Source organism: Volvox carteri (genome assembly GCF_000143455.1).
Source record: "Volvox carteri f. nagariensis unplaced genomic scaffold VOLCAscaffold_23, whole genome shotgun sequence".
NCBI classification, from domain to species: Eukaryota; Viridiplantae; Chlorophyta; class Chlorophyceae; order Chlamydomonadales; family Volvocaceae; genus Volvox; species Volvox carteri.
The window spans coordinates 195,383-213,576 of record NW_003307566.1 but is presented as its reverse complement, the minus strand read 5'-3'; the positions used below and the strand labels follow the sequence as shown (position 1 = coordinate 213,576).

The window sequence follows — 18,194 nt, the reverse complement described above, 5'->3', positions numbered from 1 at the left end:
CTGATTGGGTCAGTAACCCCGAAGACATTGTAAGTGACTGGAAAGCGCGGACAGACAAAAGAGCACCACCAAGCCTCGCATCACAACCCCAAAACCATCAACCGAAGCAATCACGCACTGCCGCAGAGCGCCTTGTCTAATCTCAAAAAAGCGCTGGGACAGCGAAAAAGTTCTTCAGCCTCGAGCTAAACCCCAACATTTCTTCATCCTACATTATACCCTACGCTTTACTTATCGATGAAAAAGGTAAAGGACTTGAGAAAAAAACGATTAGGCCTGATTAGGCCCCCCAAAAGCCGCCGAACACAACCCTTGCCATGTGCACAAAAATGGAGTGTGCCGGCGGAGCACGCGCAACACACAACACACCACGGCGGGCGTTGGCCCTGTATTGCCTGCTGCTGAGGCGCCTACACAAACCGAACCTGTACGGCCCCGGCGTAACACGTGCCCTGCTGAAAAGCCAGCCGCCCGTACCGCAGACCGCCGCTTGGACGCTACGGCCAGACTCCCACTACTCGTCGCCACAGCCAGCCTGCAGATGTGCGTGTGTGCGTCTTTGTTTCAACGGCCGTGGTGGTCAAGAAATCTATCTTCTTTTCTTCTCCTACTGCCGCTGCACGCAAATAGAGCAATCTCCCAACGCATTCAGGATGCGAGGGTCGTCGCATGCTTGTATGCATGGCATGGACTCGGCATGCATCCATGTGCTATATAGGTGAGTGAGGACAGACTATCCGCTCGCGGCGGTTATCATGCACATGGGCCTTGGGTTCCTTGTGAGTTGTGACCCATGGGTCGAAACGTGGCGTAGGCGCGTGGCGTATTGTAGTAGCAGCCCATTCACCGCCCGCGCCACCTAAATGAGACATTTTAAAGAGGAGTCCCATCCCCGCTATAACCACGACCTCACCAAGCGGCATGCAGCTTCTCTTCCGCTAAGCATTACCGGGAGAGCTGCCAATGTTAGCACCACAGCTAAGAGGTCCGCTACCGCTGCCACCAGTCGGCTCACAACGGGGAATTTCTTCTTCCCCCCATTACGCGATAGGACAGCTTCATGCACTATGTGAGCCAATGATCTCCAAAAATGTGCACGGAGGGGATAGATTTATCTACATCAAAAGACAACCACCACCTCCACCTCGCCACAACTGCTTCACGTATCTCCTTCCGCACTAATGTGGCCAACTCCAGACCTTCCTGAAGCATTCTGTAGACCTCCTATGTAGATCAGGACGCACATCCAGGATGGTGTACTTAGATATAAAAAAGCGACTGCACTGCTGCATTCGCGGTTTCAACCAGACTGCCCAAATTCACCTTCACCTCAGCGCCCGTGCTACGTCATCGTCAGCAGCAACACTTGGCAGCACTTGCACCTCGCGGTCGATAGCCCCGTACACAGCCGATGCTACACACACCCCACCCCACCGCCGCTTCCAGCAGTATCCTGCTTGCCGTCGCCGCCGTCACCGTCCCCGCAGTCGTCGCCTTGAACGCTGCCTCCGCCGTCCTTGCAGCACGCACAAAGACCGTTGGCGTGGGAGCCCTTGCAGTTGTCGCTGCGATTGCCACTACCGCTGCCGCTGTCGCCATTACCGCTACCCCTGCTGCTGTCCGCGTCGATGTGGATCACTCCGCCGTCCTTGCCGCTACCCGCCTCCGCGCCACACAGCTGCCCACCAGTTCCGGCGGATATCTGGGCCTTGTTTGGGTCGCCATCGACTCCATCGACGCCGACAGGGCCAGGGCAACCGTCATCAGCCGCACCGGCCTCAGCCATAGCACCAGGACTATCAGCAGCACGGGCAGCTGATGCAGCAGTCGCAGCAGCCACAGCATCCGCAGTCGCAGCGGCGTCAGTTTTTTGGGCAGCTCGAGACATGGGCAGCCTCACCCGCACCGAGCGATGCAGTCCGGCCGCGTCCTGGGCTCGCCTGTACGACACAATCACCACAGGATGTGTACGGCAGGGGTTTCCCTCAGGTACAGCGAGTGGGCGGGCGGCGGGAAGTCAGCCGTACACTTATGCTAGCTATGACGCGCATTATATTGCCGGTGGTAAGCAAGCAACTCCCTCAGCTCCTTTCGTCTTGGGGCCGGACAGTTGGTACGGCATGGCGGTTGGTACGGCAGCACCAACAGGGGGAAGTACGAGTGCGCAACCAGGAGGGCCACAGCAGCAGATACCGCACGGTCACCAGCCACCTAGCACCCATACGTTCATACAGACAGACAACCTCCCGCCCGTCGCCGTCTCCTCCCTGGGTTCGTGTCGTGGACCTTACAAGCATGCATGCACGCGTGTGTGTGTATATGTATGTACGTATGTATGTACGTATGTATGCATGCATGTATGTACGCACGTACGTGTTACGGGATCGAGACCTGTCAGGGTCGAAAATCCTTCCGATACCGGAAGGTAAAGTGCCCCTAGTCGATGGACGGTGGTGACCTGGGATAAAGTGATCTTGCGAGCTGACCAGGAATGGAGTTGAGCCGCCGTCGATCCGGCAGATTCCGTTGGATGCCGGTGGTGGGTGCGGAACCTGAGCGATCCACTGAGAAGTTGACTAGGGTGACAAGATGTGGGTGCCCCGATACACCGGGGAAGGCAGGGTTTCGCCGGGTAGCTGCCACGGGTGAAGATATGCCCCCCTGTTCCACACATCATATATATACGGCCCAACCGTCTTACCATATTCCTCTGCTTTACCTCACCCATGAAGACCATGCACGGCCCCTTATCTAAACGTTTGCTGCACACACACACACACACATATGCACGGATAGGGCTGTCCCTGCATGCATGTTTACGCACCTCCCTCCCCCCCACCTGTACTCCGCCAGCCGATCAGCGTACCGCCCCCCACTCCAGCCCAGCCACGCGTCCAAATCACATCCGGACGACTCCCACTCCCAAAGCTGAAGCAGAAACCCTGAGGGCGTCCGAAGGGGGTGGGGGAAAGTAGATCGGCATCATTTGTTCAATCAGTCAGCAAAGGATGAACCGCACACACACCCGTCCAAAAAAGAGGGACAGAGCAGGGCAGGGCAGGGCAAGGGAGAGCAGGGGAGGGCAGGACTATGACGTACTCTCCTTCACGGCCTGGGAATTATGACGTACTGTCCTTCATGGGCTGGGAATTATGACGTACTCTCCTTCACGGCCTGGGCCTTATGACGTATTCCTACTCCTTTAGAGGCTGGTAATCGGCTAATCTTTATTATTTTTGCTGATGTGAGTCACATCATCCAAAAAGCGCATCTGGGTCAGTTATGATAAGGACTCCTTTTGAGGTTCACGCAGACGGCAGCAGCCTTTGCCCCCCTCCCCCCCCCCCCGACGCAACGCACCAACCGCACCTAGGTTGGGATAGATGCAGGGCCGGGCAGCCTTGACGTGCTTAAACGCTTCGACATACGAAAGATGCTCGCTCCACATCAAGTATGCAACCGCCACGCTGGCAGAGCGGGATACGCCAGCCATGCAGTGCACGAGAACAACTCCAGGAGACAGCGGCTCCGCCACCGCCGTCGCTTCATCGGGTGCGTAGGCATGTTTAGGGGCGCCGACGCCACGTTCGCCTAGCGGTCCAAAAGTTCCAAGGGTGTTCCCCAAAAGGTTAGGCTTTGTGAGGGGATGAAGGACGGATGCGCTCTTGAGCGTATGCTGCGTTGATGTCAGCATCGGGGCAGAATGCAGGTCACGTGTAGTAATAATAGCGGAGGGACGCATAAGCGCAGTTCGGTCAACGAAGGTTTGCGCAGGGCAGGGAAGCGGGCAGCATCGGCCATGGGGCCATTGGGCCAGAGCGCCAGATTTTGCATGGTTAGTATGAAGGCTGTGCAGCTTTATTCACGTTACGAATGTTATATCTGCGCACCAGCACCATGACGCGCGTTGTCGATGAAGTTGAAGCAACGGCGCAGCTGTCGAATGATGTCCTCCTGCTCGCGGTCGTCGATAGAGATTCGAAGGTAACTGAACCTATCTGGAAAACTGGGACGTAGCTCTGATCCAACCTACAGGCAACGGTGAGTGTGGTAATGCAACGACTTCCTTTCGACCTTTCGACATCGCAATGAGGAAGTGCAGCTACGCACATCAGAGAGCCTTTACAAATGGAGTACTTTAACCCGACATCCTGACCTGCAAAATGTGCGTCACGCCAGTTTCCCTCAACATCGCGTAGTCATTCTCATGTTGCGCAGCGCCTAACCGCAGATAAGGCCTCACAATGGCGACCTTGGTGTCAAAAGCAAACATGTTTCTCAATAAAAACAGCCGCCACTGCTGAAGCAGGTCTGGCTCCTTATGCTTGATATCGTGCAGACCGAGGGGAACAGGCAGAAAATTTATTCGCTCTGCAACTTCATCATCATAATATTATGCACGATAAAGCACGATTACAATTACAGTTGGTGCCCCAGATAAGGATACGGTAATTGTCATGGAAGCTTGCGTGTCAACGTAAGGCTGGTTAGTTATCCTGGAACCGTGTTTTCCCCCAAGCTAGCCTATCAGTGTATATGCCAAACGTAATCGCTGCACTTATCTCAAAGCTAAACAGCTTCTTCCGAAGCACTGGTCCTGCATCAGCCGTCAGTTGTTCGTACATTACGTCTGTGACCCAATCTTACAGCTCGCATCAGCGCTAAAAAAACAGATAAAGGCTATGTTACTGATGTGTTTTCCATAAAATTAACAAAGTGCAAGCATTTGCTGAGGTGATTTGACCGGATGAGAGTTCCCAGTGTAATCCTCCATCTCCCTTCCAGTGTAATCCTGTCAAACATGCAGGGCTACTTACCGGGAGCAGCAACTGTTTGGGGAACTTGAGGAATCTATAAAATGACGAGCAGAGATGGAGAAATCATTACCACCTCACCACAAATCGGTCCGACTCCTGTGGAAAGCAAGTGCAAATGCGATACCCCGCTAAAACCCCTGCGAAGCAGTAGAAAATGAATGAAATACGAAAAGCAACAGGACAGGAAATTTCGTAACCGGCGGCAGCTCTCGGAGGCAGAAGCGCTAAAAGAATTACCTTACGAGTGCAGCGCCAGCAAACGTAAAGCAGCCTTTGGCATAAAGACCCGTGGGTCACTATGGGTCAATGGCGTGCACCTCGGAGTGCGTTGGTTGAAGGGACGGTACCGGCAGTGTGACCATATTAGTTTGGGTGAACTACCGATTTCCAGCAGTTGCACTAAGACAGCGTGCAAAGTTCGGGAGGTGAGTGGGCTCCTGGGCTTGGACGTTCTGGTAAGAAAGACCCTTTGATTGACAGCTGACGAACAATGTGGACCAAATCAAGTCTCACGCGTCTGCCGGCATACCTACTATACCCGTAAGTGTTGCCGCTGCAGATGCTGTGGGCATCTCGAACTGTACCATGCCTCCAGCACGTGGGTTGACCTCGCTCCACAGTTTCGCAAGCTGGCCGGCTCGGAGCTTCCCTTTTGAGACGCGGTCTTCCACGACAACAGAGTGGATCGTCGAAGCCAGGAGTTCTTCCGTACCAGCACACTTGCACATGTCGTTGTTTAAATGACTAATAAGAGCATTTTGCACCCTTCTCTCCATGAAGGCCACAACGACGACAACGGACGCAGGACGAGCACTGGCGGTGCACAACTGCACATTCTTCTATAGGTACCGGGCTCCAATTGCCGAGCGTTCCCTTGTTAGGTGTAAACCTTGGGAATCACTTGGTTTCGTCGTTGATCCCCGCTATCAAGTTCTGTAAGCGAAACTCGATGGCGAACACCACTGACCGTTGATCCAGTTCTCTATTATGGAAATGGTTGCAAGTAGACAGCAACAATTATAAGGCTTTCATTATCAATCGTTTTCGGTTGAACTATGCAAACGGCGTACGCGTTGCGGAACCGCGTTGGACATCGTTTGGAAATGCATGCGGCGCGACGTCGCCTTTCGGCTTTTCGGCGTGGTATGGTTTTATTGTTATGCAAAAACTCCTGATGTCCCACGCTTAGGACATGGTCGGCACTTCGATTTCCCCGAAATGTGTTATGAAAGCCATCAAGGAGAGCCAGCCACCCAGCCTGCACTAACAGCATTCCACAGATAAAAGAAGCGAAACCCTCGTTTTGATTGCGTCAGGGAGGCTTCCTGGCATCCAAAGCTTGGGGCTAGGGTCGAGGGGGAGCTTTTACGGCGGACTTGAACACCCGCGAGGATTCCACCTGTCATTCAACTTCCCTGAACTTTGCCCACTAAAAGCCTGCTCTTGGCACCTTCATCTGACAGCACGATACTTAAGAGTTGTCCTCCCCGCCCCCGTGAGCTGAAACCAAGCCGCGGTTGCCCAGTCAGTCAGCAACAACTAGTGGCCCTAGACATGCATCTGTAAGACCACCTACACGAGCACCCTGGCCAACTGGACAAAAGTCCCGCCTTGCCAGATCCCACCCGCCCGCGCGCGCAGCCGGACACCACCCCACCTACTGTCCGCGGCCTGATGATCCCGAGCCGCAGGCCAACCACACAGGTACGGCACCTGTCTCCGTACGTATGTCGTACAGGTCACAAACGAGGCGACTGCAGCGACAGCAGCACTGGCCGCCGCCTCTGAACCCGATGCCCCGCTGCCGCCGTTGGGGCCCCCTGGAGTCCTGGTGGCATATTACGCGGACCATTGGCGGGTGGGTAGATGAGTACGGCACGCACGGCACGCGGTAACGTGTGAACTTGGGGATTCGATGGGCTAGACCAAATCAGCTTATGACGCTGAGAATTTAGATGATGCAGGTGCATGAGTATGATCCGGCAGGCTGATGGGCAGCGCTGTGGATTGATGCTTCCCTTCAGTCTCCCCTGGTCGCTCTCCGTTACTCTGTCTCCACCCCCCTTTCCCCCCCCCCCGTGGCCTGAGCTATCCGTCTATCTCTGGTAGCTGCTTCGTTCGCCAGTGGTCGTCTTACGACCCCCCCGATGAGAGGGGCGGCATCCTCTCCCTCTTCTCGAGCTTTCTCCCCCTTTCCTCCCAACACAACTGCAATGCGGCGTTCCGCTCCGCTAGCGGCGCCTTCTGCTGCGCCTTTTGACGACTTGAAGTACTTTCCATTTTCTTAGCTCACCACCGTCAATAAGAACACACACGCGGAAAAAACACAACCATCATTCTCCGGATTGCACACGACTCGATACAAAACGGCTTGACTCGACTCGACCAGAGGGCGGTTACCAACAGCAACAGCAGCAGCAGCAGCATATGCCTGTCACTGTACGACCCTTGATCTGCCATCGCTAGCCTGGCCCCTTTTGTATGAGCCCACGTTTGTGCGCCCGCGCCCTTGTCATCTGCGCCAACGCGATTGGTGGTGCTATCCCTTTCAAAGTTCCCCTTTCCCTTTCGCCCGGTGTCACACCAACTGCCACATCAGCCCCCCCCCCGCCCTCCACCTCCACCTCCCGGTAGTCAGTGCTCGGGATGTAGATAGATGCCTCTTTGGCATTTTCATCATATCCCCCACTACTGGTTGGTAACTTCTTACAAAATTGTGCAGTATCCATCTATTGCTTAGTTTGGCCACCGACATTTAGTATCTTCTGCACTTCTGCATACTCATACTCTTCCCCCCTCGTCCCCTCCCCTCTCGTCTCCTTTACACCCCCACCCCCACACATACATATATACATACACTTCCCCCTCCGTCTCCCCCCTTATCCGTCTATTAATACTGCGGAGTATCCGTCCGTCTATCCCTCCCTGGTATCAACATCACTTGTCTGTGGTTCGTCTTCTTACCCCTTTTCCACCCCGTGGCCCCGCTTCCAGGTGCCCCTCCCCCCCGGCCACCGTTTCCCCATGGAAAAGTACGCAGCGACCCACGGGTCTCTCAAGGCGGATCACTCCCTGGAGGGCCTTATACAGCTGAGGGCCGCTCCGGCCGTGTCCATGGAGGATGTGACGCTGGCGCATGACGTGGCGTATGTGGAACGGTTCAGGTGGTTGTTGTGGGGCTCCGGATCTCTTCCTGGGGGGGGAGAAAGGTCTTAAGGCACGGGTGTGATTGTACGACAAGGGCCAAAAAGGGTACGACGGGGGGGAGGGTACGACAAGGGAGGGGTTACTGTCTGGGAGATCGTGGCTCCCATGGGTTTGCGATGAGGGGTCTTTACGGGGATGTGAAGATGTTGAAGTCGTTGCTGGCGCTTATGCTGGTGTGGGCGGCATGTGGCGGTGCTGTGCCTTCTACTGCGTGAAGTGTTCGGACACGATCATGGACTATGGGGAGTAGGACCGGGGGGGGAGCGGCAGTGTCATGACGTACGACATGACGTACGACATGACGTACGACATGACGTATGACATCGACCAGGCGAGAAGCGGCTCGTGCCCAAAAAGTTGTGATCTCCCCCGTCCTCTCCGCCGCCACTCCCTTACACCCCCCAACCCCCCGCCAACCCTTGCTTACTTCTGGCGTATCAGTCTATCCTTGGCATCAGCTTCCCTTCCTCCTTCGTGGTTCGTCTTCCCCCCAACCACCCCAACCACCCCAACCACCCAACCACCCCAACCCCAACCCAACCCCCCAGGTACAACCGAATGACGGATCCGGAGATGCGCAACGTGGGGTTCCCCTGGAGTGAACAACTGGTGGGTTGGGCGGCAGGCGGGGCTTGGGGGGGTGGAGGATGAAGTAAAAGCAGCAGGGGAACGTGTTTGTAAGTATGTGTGTGTGGGTTGGTTGGTTTGGGGGGCGAGGGGAGATTGAAGCTGGGACTGGCATCCCCGTCTGCTCGCCCGCGGATCCGGTACTGGATTCTGAATCCAACAGCAGTTCCCCGCCCCAGTGTTGTGTTTTTATATCCCCTGCTCCCCGGGCCCAAACCCGTACGACAGGTGGGTCGTACATTCGCCTCTTGCGGAGGTACGGTGGCGGCTATGCATGTGGTGATGCAGCAGGTACGGTACATGCCGTACAACAAGAGGTTAGCTGAAGAATCTGCCGAAGTAGGGCATTGACAGCATTGACCGACTCTCCAGGGAGGGGGGGGATATGAGCTGGTGGGGATGCTGACCTAGTCCGACCCAGTCAACCTTTGGCAAGGACTTTTATTCCTCCACCCATTATACACCCATTATTTAGTCAAGGATATTTAGGTTTTCAGACTGTCCACTCCTGCTCCTCCTCACGATCCTCCTCCTCCTCCTCCTGCTGCTGCTGCTCTTCCCACTGTTCTGCTCCAGGGAGGGAGTATCATCGCGGGCAACATAGCGGGCGGCACACACCACGCCTTTCGGGACCGGTGCGTGTGTCTCCGTACTAGGATGTGTGTGTATGTGTGTGTGTGTGGTTGCCCTGTGTGCGCTGGGGTGTATTGGTGACCTCACCCGAGCCGTACGCGGGGGGGGGGGATATCGAGGGGGCGGTAGGTACGTAGTGCCCATGGATCGGATGCGCCTGGCATAGGGAAGGGGGTTGGGGGGGCCAACACCGTACGAAACAACCACCAGTTGCATTTCCTGGCGCCCGCGCTCCGAGACCTCTCTGCTCTCTCTTTCTCTGCTCGCTTGCTCCCCTCGCTGCTTCATCGTTGCTAGTCTCTTCCTTTTGTTCGAAACCCTTTCCCCGCTCCCCGCCCCGCCCGTCCTCACCTCCACGTCACCGGCCCGACCGCCCGCCGGTCCGCTTCCCGCTGATCCCACTTCCCCCGTTCCCCCGCCCCCTTGCTGCGTGTGTGTGTGTGTGTGTGTGTATGGGCCCTATGGGCTCCGCGGATGTCCCGTCCGGGCAGGGGTGAGGGGTTTTGCATCTTCAACGACATCGCGGTCGCGGCCCGAGTGGCCATGAGGGACTACGGGTGAGGGTGGGGGGATGTGGGGGGATGTGGGGGGATGTGGGGGGATGTGGGTCACGGGTGACAATGGCGGTTTGCGAGTGGGGTTCGCAGTACGGGTCGTTGCAGTGTAGGGAAACACGGTTGGCACGGTGTATACCTGCTTCCCCGCCCTTCTTGTTCCCCCCCTAACTCCCCTAACCCCCTACCCTCCCGTCGGCAGTTGAGTCTTTGTTTCTTTGCATCCTCACGTGAGTTCACCCCCACCACCCCACCCCCACCACCCCACCCCCAACCCAGCCGCCCTTTGCGTCCTGCTTCCGCGCCGCCTCTCTCGCTCCTCCGCAGTCTGGACTCCATATTAGTTGTGGATCTGGATGTACATCAGGGTAACGGCACAGCTGACATTTTCCAAGATGACCCACGGGTCACCACCTTTGACATATTTGGTACGGACACCGCCCTGATGTGGGCCAGCCATCTGTTTGCCATCACCCCCCTCCGCACACACACACACACACACACGCCTACCTGGCAAATAGCCAAGCGGGCCAACAAGGCTGCTACGGGCTGGTGTAGTCGTATTGCGCCTGATGAAACCCCGCCCGCTCGCACCCATGTTGCCCGCGTACCCGGCTGTCATGTAACTGCTTTTGCTCTTGCGTCTTGCTCGCGAAGCATTGCCTCTGCCCCAGCCTGTTGTACGGGGCCTCTTATAATGTGCCGTCACCACCATCACCACATCACCACCACCACACCATCACCACCATCACCACCACCACCACACCATCACCACCATCACCACATCACCACCACCACACCACCACACTCACCACCACACATCACCACCATCACCACCACCACCACACCATCACCACCATCACCACATCACCACCACACCACCACCACACCACCACCACCATCACCACATCACCACCACCACACCATCACCACCATCACCACATCACCACCACCACACCACCACACCATCACCACCATCACCACCATCACCACATCACCACCACCACACCACCACACCATCACCACCATCACCACCTCACCATCACCACCACCACCACACCATCACCACATCACCACCACCACACCATCACCACCATCACCGTCATCACCACATCACCACCACCACACCATCACCGTCATCACCACATCACCACCACCACACCACACCACCACACCATCACCACCATCACCACCTCACCATCACCACCACCACCACACCATCACCACATCACCACCACCACACCATCACCACCATCACCGTCATCACCACATCACCACCACCACACCATCACCGTCATCACCACATCACCACCACCACACCATCACCACCATCACCGTCATCACCGCCACCATCCAACCTCACCATCACCGTCACCACCACACACATCACCACATCACCGTCACCAACGCCCTAACCAGCAGTCATCAGCGCGCAAACACCACATTGCCCCCTGTTGGCTCCCCCATGCCAACCCGATGTCACCCACTCACACCCCCGCCTTCCTTCGTACGACAGGCGACAAGAACTACCCCTGGAAAACCCGCCGGAAAAACACGTACGACATACCCCTGCTTGACGACACGGGGGACGAGCAGTACGTGGCGCTGTTGCGGGTGAGGCTTGTACGTCTGCTTGAGACGACCTCTGTGCGTGTCTGTGTGTGTTTTGTAACGGTGGTGTGCGTCCATGTTTGTAAGGAGGGGAAAGGGGCGGGGAAATGGGGGGCTTCTGAGTGTGTGTTTTGTAGTGCATGTACGGCCAAGAACCACAGGGATTGTACCATTGTACGATGGGGGAACCCCAGCGGAGGAAGTCCCGGGAGGGCGAAGAGGAACTCCAGGGAGGAGGCGTGTGTGTGTGTGTGTGTGTGTGTGTTTTAGCCGGGCTTCCCACCACCGCGGCAGGGCCCCGGGTTTCTCCATCCTAAGTCCCTGGGCCGCCTCCTCCCCTGTAGTCGTGGCTCCCCAAGCTCATGCGGGAGCACCGGCCCCAGCTCATCATGTTCCAGGCAGGGGTGGATGCGCTCAGAGGAGACAGGTGCGCGCGGATGGCAGGTGTGTTTGTGCGTGTGTGTGTTTATGAGTGTGTGGTTATGCGTGTGTGGTTATGCGTGCGTGTGTGTGTGTGTGTGTGTGTTTTGATATGGATTGAGACCGTGAGAAGGGCAGTGGCGCTGTGGAAGTGCGTGTACCCGTGTGCATGTATGTGCGTGCTGTTGACGTTTTATGACTTTGCGCTGCAACCCCAACTCCAACTCCAACTCCAACCCCGCCCCGGCCGCCGCCAGTCGGGCCCGGTCTGCGTTGGGGGCTGTGGTGGCAGCCTGCAGCGACTGGTGGTCCTGAACCCTCCATTGCCTAGTGGCGCTGCACCCGCATGCATGTCATAGTTTAGACATTAAAAGCAATTCGACGTTCGTTCGTTCGTTCGTTCGTTCTGGGACATCCCCTTGTCTTAATCTGCAGATCGCTTTTTTCCCCTTCAACAGCCTCACCTAAACCGGCCCTGTGTGTTTTTGTCTCGCGCACATGTGTAAATACATACATACATACATACAAACACACACACACACACACACGCAGCTTCGGCCGGCTGGGCATGACCCGGTCGGGTCTGCTAGCTAGGAACAACCTCGTGTACGGCACTGCGTTGGAGGCGGGAGTACCTCTGGTAAGTGCCGCCGTACTGGGGCTCGGGGACGTGGCAGTCCAACCCACACACGGGGCGCGAGAACCTCCCTGCTACGCGTGTTTGTGTTTTTGTGCATGTGGTGTGTCTGTTGGCGTGTATTTTTTTCTGGTGCTGGTGATGGCGGTGGAGGAGAGAGAGATGGTGGGGTCAACATCGGTGGGGTACAAGTCACTGGAAAGCCCGTTAGGCGCGCCGCGACCCATGGGTCATCGTCCACCACTCAGCCTCACAGCGCATCATCACAGCTTGTCCGCAAAGGCGTATCAGGTCGCCCGTCTCCCCCCTTCATCTGACAACCCACAACCCGAGTCATGCTTCACGGAATGCGATAATAGATACCGCCAACACATGTCAGCGAGTTGGCCTCTCTCTCTCACACTTTCTCCCCGCCTTCTCTCTCTCTCTGTGCCTCTCTCTCCATCCACCTATCACCGCTGATCCACTTCCATCAATTTCAATCCAAGCAACATCTTAGTCCTTGTTGAGGCTGCCGCGCTGTCTATGAATGTGCGACTTTTGCCCTAACCGACGCCGATCCGGTGCCGTTCCGAGCCCCTGGGCCTTCTTCGTGATTGCTCCATAGCGCCATATTCCGGACACGGTCATGTGACTGGCTACGTGTGTGTGTATCTGTGTGTCTGTATGTGCTTCCCCACCCCCCCACCCCCCCAGGTGATCACGATGGGCGGCGGCTACACGCGGCCCATGGACGCCTCGGTGAGCTGCCACACGGACGTGTACCGCACGGCAGCGTACAGGCTGGCGGCATGGACGAGAGCGCGCCAGCAGCAGCAGCAGCAGCAGCAATAACAGCAACAGTAATATCGGCAACAGCAGCAGCAGCAGCAGCAGCAGTAGCAATAACAGCAGCAGCGGTAGGAGTAGCTATGCGTAGGAATATTCACAGGAATATACCCACAGTGTGGCGGGGGAATGTGGGGGGCCGGTCTTGAGGATGAGGATGAGCACTCGTAGCCCCCATCCCCTACTCCTTCCTTTTTCAAGTCCTTATCAGTTTGGTGGAATGAATTCATGAATGAGGTTACAGGGGATCGGACCGGACAGTGAATGATCTCTCACAGTGTTGAGGACGTTAATGGCGAGGGAAAGGCGGCACTGTCGCGGCTCAGAAGATTGATGTGCCGTTTGTCTGTGGGGTTGAGAGGGTTGTGGGGTTTGAGGCCTCGCGCGCGTTAGTATGATACGAGGGCCGACGAGAGGCGCATGTGGGGGTTGCAGGGAAGAGGTGTGGGAGCGTGAAGGATATTGTTGACGTAGTGAGGGTGAGGGTGAGGGTGAGAGGTACAGAAGACAAGAGGAAGGTGTAGGATTTCCGCGCGCCGTGAAGGAGACTCTCACTGTAAGGTGGAGGAACAAGGGCGGGGCAGCAGGCATTTGCACCTCAGCGCCGCTAAGCCAGCCCCTAAGTGGAGGAGGAGGGGTTCTGGAGTTCAGCTTTTGGGACAGCCTGGTTTCCTTGCTAATGCGTTGCTTTCGATAATCGCTATCCTTTAATACCTGATCGCGGTCTGCAGACCGCCGTGCAGCGCGGGACGTGATCAGGATGTTCTTTGCCGTACAAAGGTAGTGATTTAACCTGTGGTCTAGAGTGTTTCGCATGGCACTTGGGAGGTGCGAGGGCGGAGAGAGCGAGATCGTAGCTCAGCTTGCCAGAGCAGGTGTCAGTCAGATGTGGGTCATCAGGAGCATTACCGGCTTGGGCTGGATTAGGGGTGGAACCGTTGGTTTTCCGGAGCACCCTCTGAACCTCTGCCAAGAGCAGTGACGTCCAATTCCTATAGAAACAAGAACCACGAGAACTGTGCTGCAGGTGCACGTGCTGGTGCACTCGCCGCTCGGTGGGGGAGTGTTCTGGGAGGCCCTTCTACGGCGTCCTCCTCACTGTTGGGGTTGTTGGGCCACCAGAGGCGCAGAGGGGATGGATGGTGATGGGACGGTGATAGGCCTTGGTACTACAGCGAAACTTGTCATTGGTAACCCGCATCTGCGAGTCCTAGGCAAGACCGGCGTTCACCATCTGCAAATGATAGGCAAGGCCGAGTTATCGTTCTGCGTATACAGAGATTTGCTTGTTTATTAAATTGAATTGAATAGATTGGGGCCCTACACGCGTGCCAGAGCACGCGTGTGAGGAGGTATGACACTAAATGGGACGTCTTTTATGCGCGGCAACCCCGTGTCCTTTACTCTGCTGCATTGTATGCGTGGCCTAGCAGAACCAGCGGAAGCCTTAGTAGGGGACTTTGGCAACGGCCCACAACGTGTCTTCCGAAGCCCTCCCCTGAACGCCGTCGAAACCATCACCAGCGGGTTCCACACGAGTTGAAGCACCTTTTCCCCGAAGCGGCTCGTGCACTCCCAGACGCGTTTCCTCTCCCCTTAAGCCTGGAAACGCACTACCTTAATCAGGGTAGTGCCATGTGAAGTTTGGGGATTTGTCAGGGGACACCGTCAAATACTAATGCTTCCGGACAAGAATATGACTTGAAATAAAAAGTTTGAACTATGTCTTCCTTTGAATTAGAAAACGACGACTGGTATTTTCACCAGAGTCTCAGACGAGACACGCAACACGCTACCAAAATCACAGGCCCGAAACTCTAAAGAATGCAACGGTCTACTAGCGCAAGGTACATTGAGTACTTGCTCTACCAAACTGTGTTTAAGAGCCGCCATGTCCAACGTGTACGACGGTCGCCGGCCGCAATGCCTAAAGCTTTGCCGCAACCCTGACTGAGCCCTCTCGCTGCGCCTTGTGCCCATCTTGCTTACCGTGTCTGGTGCGTACGTTGCTGGCTTAGGTGAAACAATTTGTGGCAGATTTTAGACCTGGAAACTTACAAGCGAAGTAATATGTGCAGGTCAGGCAGCAGTAATCCTTAAAGATGGGCCACAACGACGTCTGGAACAGCCACCCTAAGGAATACGGCCAGGGCTCGCGCTTCTGGTAAGGTTGCTGCGCCGGCGCTGCCAGCTGCTGGAAGGGATTTAACCGTCTTGAGCTGGCCGATGTTCAAAAAATTCTGTTGTTGTTTGGACGATTGCAGCCGTGTTTGCGGGAACAACCATGCCATCATTCGCAAGTATGGCCTGAACATCTGCCGTCAGTGCTTCCGCGAGAAGGCCGCTGACATTGGCTTTGTCAAGGTATGTGAAATAGACTTTCTGGAAACTATAACAGCGGCTATGCTGGTGTTGGCCTCTGCTTGAATTCACAGACACGTTAGCTCCTCACAGACGTTTCCCGCCTTGCCCAACGGTCGGTATCCCCCTTTCTACCCCTTGCCCTTTTCCTTCCTCGTTGCAGTACAAGTAAGGGCTCTGGGTCCCTCGGGTTTAGTCCGAGTTTGGTGCTTGTAAGGTCCTGAGGCGTAAGCAGTCTACACAGTCCCAAATGCCCACGCTTTACACTCGCACATTTTGGAGCACAGCAGTAGAGGCAGCGCACACAATACGGCGTACAGCATATTGCTTTGGCATGGCTGCTGAGCAATGGGTTGTTGGGTTGCATCACGTGAGCGCCAGGCAACGTGAATGCATAGATTGCGCGGCTGGCTAGCCTTGTGCGACTGCATTTGTTAGCCTGTAACGATAACGATCTTGTCCGGAACTTCTGCACATCGTATCCGTTAGGAAGACTACAGTGTGTTAAAAACACTATCTAATTTCAAGCGTGTGCTAGGTATATGCAGTACAGCGGCTTGTGAAGTTGTCCCTGTCTCACACCGTTTACGCGCCAGAATTTCATGGTCCGGCACGTGCCACAGAACTGAAAAAAAACAAACGCGGGCGTGTACCAGAGATTGCTTGCATGCCAATCGGAAATGTCCAATGTGCGAGCCAGCAAACCCATGTACAAACATCCCGAACCACGACATAGAAGCTAGAGAATACACGGGAGGAATATCTGCCTCCGGCTATACATACACTTGTGGGCAAATAAGTAGGATACAACGCACACCTTAGACGTGCAAAAGATGTAACCTCTCGGACCTCTCTCGAAACGCCCTCTCTGTCAATGCGCCAGGCATAACTCCACAAATCTCTCACAATACGTAGCGCAACGCTTAGAAGCGCAACAGTGCCTATATTCTTCTGCACACTCCTCTCTACACAAACGACACAATATCACCCTTAAGACTTCTCCATATACCTCTCGATGGCAACCAGCAACGGCCTGAACGTCCAGAAACCGCAATTGCCCGAACCTCCTCCGCACGTATACATTACTACCTACAGATTTCTCTGTACGCCAACTCTCGCTATGACACGCCACTCAGTCGTGTGCCTGTGAGGCTCCCAACCCGCTGGACATCCTGTCGCTGCCCACAATGTGAAGTGCAGAGGATGCTCTACCAGCCGCTTCGGCACGCACTCTTCGCCGCCCCGCTATGCTTCGTGTAATCCAAAGTCTTATTTGGCCCCTGCTGCTGCCGCCGCGTGTTTCTGCTGCGGCGGCTTCTGCGGCGGGCCCTGCTTCTGCTCCCGCTGCAGGACCTGCGTCCGCAACCGCGTCACAAGCTCCTGGAGCTGTCCCGACCCCGTGTCTGTCTCCTGTTCAGTTCCATCCACCCCAATATCTGCACCCCTGCTACCTGCGCCACCGCCATCCTTCTTTGTCGTCTTCTTTGCCGCGCCGTCGTGGCCGTTTGCAGTCGTCTTGGGTTTGGGGTGGAAAAGCTCCTCGATCTGGGCGGCGATCTCGTCCGGCAGAGGGGCATGCCACCTGGAAGCCACGTGCGAGGAGGAGGAAGAACGGCGGCCGGGAACACTCTGGAATAGAGGCAGAGTTTGTGGCCCTTCCAAGTCCAGGGGAGGAGAAGCGAAAATGGGAAAAAAGGCATTACATAGTGTTCATTTCGCGCGGCGTCACAGCGAAGGACGCTGATATGCTCCAGGTTCATGACCCGGAACCCCATAAAAGGCACATTCGCCCAGAGATGAACTGCTCATCTCAAGGCCTTGCCGCATAACCCGCACAACAGCAAAGCGAAGTCATACGTACACCTTGCCGCACCTTTCCAGCGGCCGCGTCGCTTGGTCCAACGCCTTGCTGCAGCGAAATTGTGGAAGGGGTGGCCCTGCAGGCGAGGTAACGCTGCTGGTACTGCTGGTACTGTCACCGCCGCTGCTCAAGCTGCCGCCCTGGCCCTTGTCCTTGCCACTGCCGCCACAGCCTTCTGCAGATCCGCGCCGAAGTGGCAACGGCAGCAGCCTGGCCAGACCGCCTATGAGACCCCCGGAGCACCCATTGCTGCGGGTTTGCTCCACTGCGTGACGCCGTTGCAGCGCCTCCCGCTCTTCTTGGTCGTATCGCTCGAAGGCGGACCGCAGCGTACGGCATCCCTGCGGTCATACCGTACCGCTCTCCCACATGTGAATGTGAAAAAAATCGCTGGGCAGGGCGGAGCCTTACCACTGATGGATACACGGCACAGCATGGCATCGAATGGAGACAACGATGAAGTGCAATATGCCCCTGTATGTGCGCCTGACCCACAGCTCGCATCCGCTAGTCCCTCCCGTCGGTCATAAACACAGAGCTGCCCGATCCCCTGACCCGACCTGGTCATTCTGGCCCCGAGTCAAACTCTCACTCACCTGCAGCGCCTGGTAGTGGGATACCATCTTGTAAGCCGTGAA

The 18,194-nt window shown here is 56.1% G+C and overlaps 3 protein-coding genes across 3 annotated transcripts; 2 read left to right on the top strand and 1 right to left on the bottom strand.

Moving 5' to 3' along the window:
• Positions 1–2,907: 2,907 nt before the first annotated feature.
• Positions 2,908–4,514, bottom strand: VOLCADRAFT_74968 (uncharacterized protein; the record flags this gene model as incomplete). The annotated part of the gene is made up of 4 exons (XM_002951254.1): positions 4,157–4,514; positions 3,891–4,029; positions 3,370–3,591; positions 2,908–2,942 (listed from the first exon to the last, which is right to left on the bottom strand). Coding segments are annotated over exons 1-4 (513 nt in total), but the record flags the coding sequence as incomplete, so codon positions are not given.
• Positions 4,515–4,975: 461 nt separating this feature from the next.
• VOLCADRAFT_91828 (uncharacterized protein) lies at positions 4,976–14,631 on the top strand (the record flags this gene model as incomplete). Its single annotated transcript, XM_002951347.1, has 15 exons — positions 4,976–5,242; positions 6,459–6,521; positions 6,556–6,675; positions 7,812–7,981; positions 8,573–8,633; positions 8,880–8,942; positions 9,228–9,286; positions 9,776–9,777; positions 10,041–10,068; positions 10,166–10,266; positions 11,355–11,452; positions 11,794–11,876; positions 12,422–12,509; positions 13,203–13,247; positions 14,362–14,631. The coding sequence occupies 15 exons, from the start codon at positions 4,976–4,978 to the stop codon at positions 14,629–14,631; spliced, it is 1,518 nt and encodes a 505-aa protein (XP_002951393.1).
• A 665-nt stretch (positions 14,632–15,296) lies between these two features.
• On the top strand, positions 15,297–16,271 carry rps29 (component of cytosolic 80S ribosome and 40S small subunit). Its single transcript, XM_002951346.1, has 4 exons — positions 15,297–15,331; positions 15,413–15,498; positions 15,599–15,698; positions 15,859–16,271. Exons 2-4 carry the CDS (start codon positions 15,437–15,439, stop codon positions 15,865–15,867), a joined length of 171 nt encoding a protein of 56 aa, XP_002951392.1. The 5' UTR covers positions 15,297–15,331; positions 15,413–15,436; the 3' UTR covers positions 15,868–16,271.
• The last annotated feature ends 1,923 nt before the right edge of the window (positions 16,272–18,194 follow it).